Below are 7,245 nucleotides of genomic sequence, written 5' to 3'. Positions count from 1 at the left end.
ACATGTTCCGGATGATCCCGAAGAGCGGGGAGCTGGTGCCGAGCTGGAGTGGGATCACCACCAGGAAGGTGAAGGCCACGAAGCAGAGGAAGAAAATCACCTGCTGGATCAGGAGACCTGGAATGGGAACACGGAGCGGGAATCCGGGATGGAACAACAGCTCTCATTCCCCAGATCCCTGCACAGGGCTTTCCCGACAATTCCATAAAAACCCCACCAGTTCCCAAAACCAAGCCTGCATTCCCAAGTGGTTGTCCCCACAGTTCCTGGGGGTGAAGATTTTCCCTCTTTTTGGGGTTCCCCTCCCCATTCCCAGGATGATCCAGGCTGGGATGGGGACGAGGAGCCCCCAGACTGCGCTGAGGACCAGAGGCTTCCACAGCTTTTCCCACCCAAATATTTGGGATCAAGCCAAACCCAGGCATCATCCCACCCCTTCCTCCTCTTTGAATTCCCAACCCATTTTTTTCCAATTATTTTTCCAGTTTTTTCCTGATTCCCAATCATCTGGTGTTCCCAAAACCCTCCAGATCCTGTTTGAGGAAAGGGAGCTAAAAACCCTTCTGGGAACTGCTGCTTAATCCTTAAGAAAATCAGGATGTCCACCCCATGATCCCAAAATTCCGTCACCTAGGCATCATCCCATCCCTTCCTTCTCTTTGAATTCCCAACCCAATTTTTCTGATTTTTTTTACAGTTTTTCCAATTTTTTTCCAGTTTCTCCCAATTCCCAACCATCCGATGTTCCCAAAATCCGCCAGATTCCATTTGAGGAAAGGGGGTTGAAAACCCTCTTGAAAATGGGACAAAAATGGGGAATTGCTGCTTAATCCTTAGGAAAATCAGGATGCCCATCCCGTGATCCCAAAGTCCTGTTACCCAGGCAGGCGAAGGCCGCCTGGAAGCTGGAGAAGGCCATCCAGCAGACGAGGGATTCCCGGGAAGGCCGCAGGATGTGGGCCTTGGAAAACACGTCCAGCACGGCGCCCTGGTACAGCGCCCGCAGGTTGGACCTGGAGGGAAAACGGCCCGGGAATGGGGCCGGGGACATCGGGAATGGGAGCAGGAATATTGGGAATGGAGGCGGGGACATTGGGAATGGGGATATTGGGAATAGGAACATTGGGCATGGGTTTGGCAACACTGGGAATGGGGCCAGGGACATTGGGAATGGGGATGGGGGTATCAGGAATGGGAACACGGGGAATGGGGACAGGGACGTCGGGAATGGGGCTGGGAACATTGGGAATGGGAGCACTGGGAAAGGGAACAGGGACATCGGGAATGGGGCTGGGAACATTGGGAATGATGATGGAGACATTGGGAATGGGAACATCGGAAATGGGGGTAGGGACATCGGGAATGGGGGCAGGGAATACTGGGAATGGGAATATCAGGAATGGAGATGGAAACATTGGGAATGGAGCCAGGGTCATTGGGAATGGGGATGGGGACATTGAAAGTGGGGCTATTGGGTATGGGGATGGGAATATTGGGAATTGGGATGGGGACATCAGGAATGGGGGCAGGGACATCGGGAACAGGCCTGGGAACATCAGGAATGGGGGCATTGGGAATGGGGCTGGGAATATTGGGAATGGGGATTGGAATATTGGGAATCGGGAATGGGAACATTAGGAATGATGATGGGAATATTGGGAATGGGGCCAGGGACATTGGGAATGAGCATGGGGACATCAGGAATGGGGATGGGAATATTGGGAATGGGAATGGGGACATCGGGAATGGGGATGGGGAAATCGGGAATGGGAACATTGGGAAAGGGGACAGGGACATCGGGGATGGGCCTGGGAACATCGGGAATGGGGCTGGGAATATCGGGAATGGGGACAGGGATATCAGGAATAGGAACATTGGGAATGATGATGGGAATACTGGGAATGGGGCCAGGGACTTTGGGAATGGACGTGGGGACATGGGGAATGGGGATGGGGACATCGGGAGAGGGAATATTGGGAATGGGACTGGGGATATCAGGAATAGAAACGTTGGGAATGGGAATCCCGGGGCTGGGACTGGCGGGAGCGGGGCCGGCCCCACCTGTGCATGCCGAGGCTGCGGAGCAGCATGGCGCAGGTGAGCAGGCAGCACAGCACCAGCGAGCAGATGTAGCACACTGCGGAAAAACGGGAAAAAGCCCTGGATTTGGGGTTGGGAATAATTCCGGGAGCAGGATTTTGCTGGGAATTGCGCCTTGGGGTTGAGGACAGAAACATTGGGATTCGCGTTGTGCCTCAGTTTCCCCTTTTGCCACTCCCACCTTCAGCTCCTGGTGGGGGGGGGGGGGGAAATCCAGGAAAATCCCTGGAGCGAGCTGGGATGGGGGTCTTGGGAAAGAGGATCTGCGGGAAAGAGGGAGGAGGGAAAAAATGGGATGAGAGAGGTTTGGGGATCCAGGAAAAGCCCCAGAAATCCTCCCTGGAGCTGGTGGGATCCCAAGGAAGGATCCCTGCTCTTCCTTTATCCCTGGAATTTCCTGATCCCTGGAATTCCTTTATCCTGGGAATTCTCTCATCCTTGAAATTCCCTCAGCCCTGCTATGCCTTCATCTCTATTCCCTGATCCCTGAAATTCCCTGATCCCTGCTATTCCCTGATCCTTAGAATTCCTTGATCCCTGAAATTCCTTGATCCCTGAATTTCCCTGATCCTTGGAATTCCCTGATCCCTTTTCTTCCTTCTTCCCTGCTCTTCCCTCATCCCCCATCCAAGGATTTCCACTCTCCAGGGATCCAGGCCCATCTGTTCGCTTCCAGCACATTTCCAAGCCTGCAGCATCTGCTGCCAGCTCTTCCCTCCGGCTCTTCCCTCTGGCTCTTCCCAATGGCTTTTCCCGGAGTCTCTTCCCACCTTGGCACGCGCCAGCCTGGCACAGCCCCATCCCTGCCAGCTGCTCCCAAAATCCCGCTGGAATCCGCCCAATCCCTGCCATCCACTCCCAAAATCCCCCTGGATTCGGCCCCATCCCATCCCCTGGGCCAGGAATCTTCCCCACATCCCCCTGGAATCCTCCACATCCCATCCTCCCAAAATTCTTCTGGAATCCTCCCGGTCCCAGGCTCCAGGTGGGGAATCCTCCCAAAATCCCCCAGAATTTGCCCCCATCCCATCCTTCAGGTGGGGAATCCTCCACAATCCCTCTGGAATCCTCCTTGTCCCTTCCACTGGGCAGGGAATCTTCTGGAAATCCTTCTGGAATCTGCCCCATCCTGTTCTCTGGGCCAGGAATCCTCTGGAAATGCCCCTGGAATCCTCCCAAAATCCCTCTGGAATCCTCCCAGTTCCATCCTCCAGGCAAGGATTCTTCTGGAAATCCCTCTGGAATCCACCCAATCTCATTTTCCAGGTGAGGAATCCTCCCAAAATCCCCCTGGAATTCACCCCCTGCAATCCACCCCATGTCATCCTCCAGGCAGGGAATCCTCAGGAAATCCCTCTGGAATCCCCTCTGGAGCATTGATCCAGCTGGGATCGGGATTGGGATTGGTAGCGGGATCTGGATTGGGATTGGGATTTGGATTGGGATTGTAATCGTGATCGTGATCGGGATTGGGATCTGGATTGGGACTGGGATTGGGATCAGGATTGGGATCAGGATTTGGATTGGAGCATTGATCCAGCTGGGATCGGGATTGGGATTGGTAGCGGGATCTGGATTGGGATTGGGATTTGGATTGGGATTGTAATCGTGATCGTGATCAGGATTGGGATCTGGATTGGGACTGGGATTGGGATCAGGATTGGGATCAGGATTTGGATTGGGACTGGGATCATGATTGTGATCGTGATCAGGATTGAGATAGTGATCAGTATTGGGATCTGGATCTGGATGGGGACTGGGATCAGGATCAGAATCTGGATTGGGACTGAGATCAGGATCGTGATCGGGTTTGGGATCGTGATCTGGATTGTGACTGGGATTGTGATTGTGATCATGATCGGGATCGGTATTGGCATTGGGATTGGGATTGTGATCAGGATTGGGATCGTGATCGGGATTGGGATCAGGATTGTGACTGGGATTATGATTGTGATCATTATCATGATCGGGATGGGGCTGGGGCTGTGGCTGCACCTTCCAGGGCCCACAGGAAGTGCCGGGCCGTGCGCAGCTCCTGCTCCAGGTCCCCGGGCACGGCCGCGCCCTGCGAGGGCACCAGCCCGAACTGCACCAGCAGCACCACCACGTCCTTGGTCATCCCCGCCCGGACAATGCGCAGCGTGGGCACCACGGCCACCAGCAGCAGCACGGCCACCTGCGGGACACGGGGACGCCTCAGCGCCCGCTCGGATCCCCCGGGATTTTGGGATTTACGGCTCAGATCCCGCGAGATTTTGGGATTTGAGGCTCGGATCCTGAGGGACTTACAGCTCAAATCCCATGGGATTTCGTGATTCATGGTTGGATCCTGCAGGATTTCAGGACTTATGGCTTGGATCCCATGGGATTTATGTCTCAGATCCCACAGTATTTAGGGATTTATGGCATGGATCCCATGGGATTTCAGAATTTACAGCTTGGATCCCACAGGATTTAGGAATTTACAGCTCAGATCTCGTGGGATTTTGGGATTTATGGCTCGGATCCCACAGGATTTATGGCTCACATCCCGCAGGATTTCCGGATTCACAGCTTGGATCACATGGGATTTCAGGATTTATGGTCAGATCCTACAAGATTTCAGCATTTATGGCTCAGATCCCACAGGATTTAGGGATTTATGGCTCAAATTTCATGGGATTTAACACTCGGATCTCAGAGGATTTTGGGATTTACGGCTTGGACCGTGTGGGATTTATGGCTCAAATCCTGTGGGATTTTGGGATTTACTGCTCAGATCCAACAGGATTTCAGGATTTACAGCTGGGATCCCGCAGGATTTACAGCTCAAATCACACAGGATTTTGGGATTTACAGCTGGGATCCCATGTGATTTAGGGCTCAAATCCCACGGGATTTTGGTTATTATGGCTTGGATCCCACAGGATTTAGGAATTTACAGCCCAGATCCTGCAGGATTTATGGCACGGATCCCGCAGGATTACAGGATGTACGGCTGGGATCCTGTGGGATTTAGGAATTTACGGCTGGGATCCCACAGAATTCTGGGATTTAGGGCTTGGATCCCACAGGATTTAGCAATTTACAGCTGGGATCCTACAGGATTTTGGGATTTTCGTGAGTGTGGAATTCCAGAAGGAATTTTAATGCCATTCCCGGGTGACCCCCAGGATCCTCCGGGAATGTCACCTGGTAGACGGCGATGACGGCCACGGTGATGGACACCACCAGCTTCAGCGGGATCCGGAATCCTGGAGGGAAAATTGGGAATTTGGGGTGGTGGAGCAGGATCAGGGTACACCCAGCAAAGGGAGCACCCTTTGGAATGGGATTTCCACAGGGAATTCCTGCTGGGATGCAGAGTCGGGAATGGATGGATGGGTCCGCCCTGCTTTTCCATGGAAACTTGGGATATTCCCTGCCCCCTTCATGGATGGGAATGGCTCTGCATTCCCAGGATTTCACCCCCTCCATGCAGGACAATTCCCTTCCATGGATTTATGGGACCTCCATGAGGATCCCATCTTTCCCAGGACCCCTTTTCCATGGAGATGGGGCCTCCATGGGTTTCCCATCATTCCCAGGTCTCTTTTCCATGGATTTATGGGGCCTCCATGGGTTTCCCGTAATTCCATGGATTTATGTGGCCTCCTTGGGATTCCCATCACTCCCATCATTCCCAGGACCCCCTTTCCATGGATTTGTGGATCCCTGCCTCAAGCACGGCTGGATTTGGGCTCCAAGCCAGGCCAGGTTGGACAGGGCTTGGAGCAACCCAGGATTTTGGGAATGGCCTGGCTTATCCATAAATCCCAAACCCAACCGTTGCTAGATTCCATGGAATTTTCCAGGTGCTCACCTTCCTCGGGAATGTAGATGTAGGAGAGCAGGTAGGAGCGGATCCGGGAGCCGAGGCTCTCATCAATCTTGACGGAGCTGCGGGAGGTGGGAGAGGGTGACATTCCCCATCTTGGGCAATGGGATTTGCCGGGAATGGGATTTGCCGGAAATGGGAATTTCCATCCTTACCTCCCTTTCTGGTCCCGCTTGGACAGCAGGGCCTTGAGGTACTTCCTGTAATAGCTTTTCCCGGAAATCTGGGCATAACGGATGGATTTGGGGGGGCAGAACTGCCCTGGCCACCCCCTCATCCCGGGCGTATCCCGACAGGAATTCCCGAGCCCGGGCCAACATACGGAATGTGCGGTGTTGGTATGGAAAAGTGGGAATAAAGTGGGATTATGTTCCCAAACCCCTGTGGGATCCCTCATTCCCCCATGAGGGGTCACCTCAGGCCTTTCCCTCTTTTCCCTCCTCTCTTCCCAACAAAGCTCCGAGCTCCGGGGATTATCTGGGAAAATGAGGAGAGCCTGGAGCCAGCCTGAACGGAGCCATTGATGGCGGGAGCCTCTTGTGTAAGGGATTTATCCCAAAGGAATTTCCTGACCCCGCTGCTGGTGTGGGGACAGCAACGGAGAACCCCCAGCAGGGTGGGGGGAACATGTGGAGATCCTGATCCCAATCCCAATCCCAATCCCAAACCCAGTCCCAGGATAGCAACGGAGAACCCCAGCGGCAGGGCCAGGAGGGGAATGCACGGAGATCCCGATCCCAATTCTAATCCCAAACCAATCCCAGGATAGCAACGGAGCACCCCCGGCAGCAGAGCTGGGAGGGCAAAACACGGAGATCCCGGTGCTGATCCCAATCCCGATCCCAATCAGGTTCAATACCAATCATGATCCCGATCCCAGTCAGACTCTCAATCCCGATCCTGATCTTGATCCCAATCCTTATCCTGTTCTCAGTTCTGGTCCTGATCCCAATCCCGATCCCAATCCTGATCCCGATCCCGATCCCGAGTTCCCGTGTCCGTACCTGCGGCTCGGGGCTGTCCCCGTTCCGGAGGCTGCGCAGGAGCTGCGCCGGGTACCAGAGGCTGAGCAGGGACAGGGACAGCAGCACGGGGACATGGGACAGCAGCGAGTACAGCCGGTGGATCTGCGCGGGGACACGGGGTCACTGCCACCACCCTGGGCACACGGGGTCACTGCCACCACCCCTGGGTCACTGCCACCACCCCCAGGGACATAGGGTCACTGCCACCGCCCTGGGGACACCGCATCACTGCCACCACCCCAGGAACATTGCCACCACCCTGGG

At 54.5% G+C, this 7,245-nt stretch overlaps 1 protein-coding gene across 2 annotated transcripts in view; it reads right to left on the bottom strand.

Annotated features, from left to right (window-relative positions):
* The window catches only part of STRA6 (signaling receptor and transporter of retinol STRA6), a 37,688-nt gene that overhangs the window by 4,203 nt on the left and 26,240 nt on the right, over positions 1 to 7,245 (bottom strand). For both annotated transcript variants that reach the window (XM_071441879.1, XM_071441878.1), the window contains exons 7-14: positions 6,961 to 7,083; positions 6,112 to 6,179; positions 5,942 to 6,018; positions 5,272 to 5,333; positions 4,096 to 4,276; positions 2,062 to 2,137; positions 880 to 1,013; positions 1 to 117 (exon numbers count right to left, since the gene is read on the bottom strand). The exon at positions 1 to 117 is cut by the window's left edge and continues 1 nt beyond it. In XM_071441879.1, the coding sequence (XP_071297980.1) occupies positions 1 to 117; positions 880 to 1,013; positions 2,062 to 2,137; positions 4,096 to 4,276; positions 5,272 to 5,333; positions 5,942 to 6,018; positions 6,112 to 6,179; positions 6,961 to 7,083 (838 nt within the window). The remainder of the gene's footprint in view (positions 118 to 879; positions 1,014 to 2,061; positions 2,138 to 4,095; positions 4,277 to 5,271; positions 5,334 to 5,941; positions 6,019 to 6,111; positions 6,180 to 6,960; positions 7,084 to 7,245) is intronic.

This window comes from Agelaius tricolor, unplaced genomic scaffold (assembly GCF_023055355.1).
Source record: "Agelaius tricolor isolate 1412-34295 unplaced genomic scaffold, bAgeTri1.0.p SCAF_16, whole genome shotgun sequence".
Classification (NCBI taxonomy): domain Eukaryota; kingdom Metazoa; phylum Chordata; class Aves; order Passeriformes; family Icteridae; genus Agelaius; species Agelaius tricolor.
The sequence above is the reverse complement of the archived record's forward strand: the minus strand, read 5'-3'. Positions and strand labels throughout refer to the sequence as shown.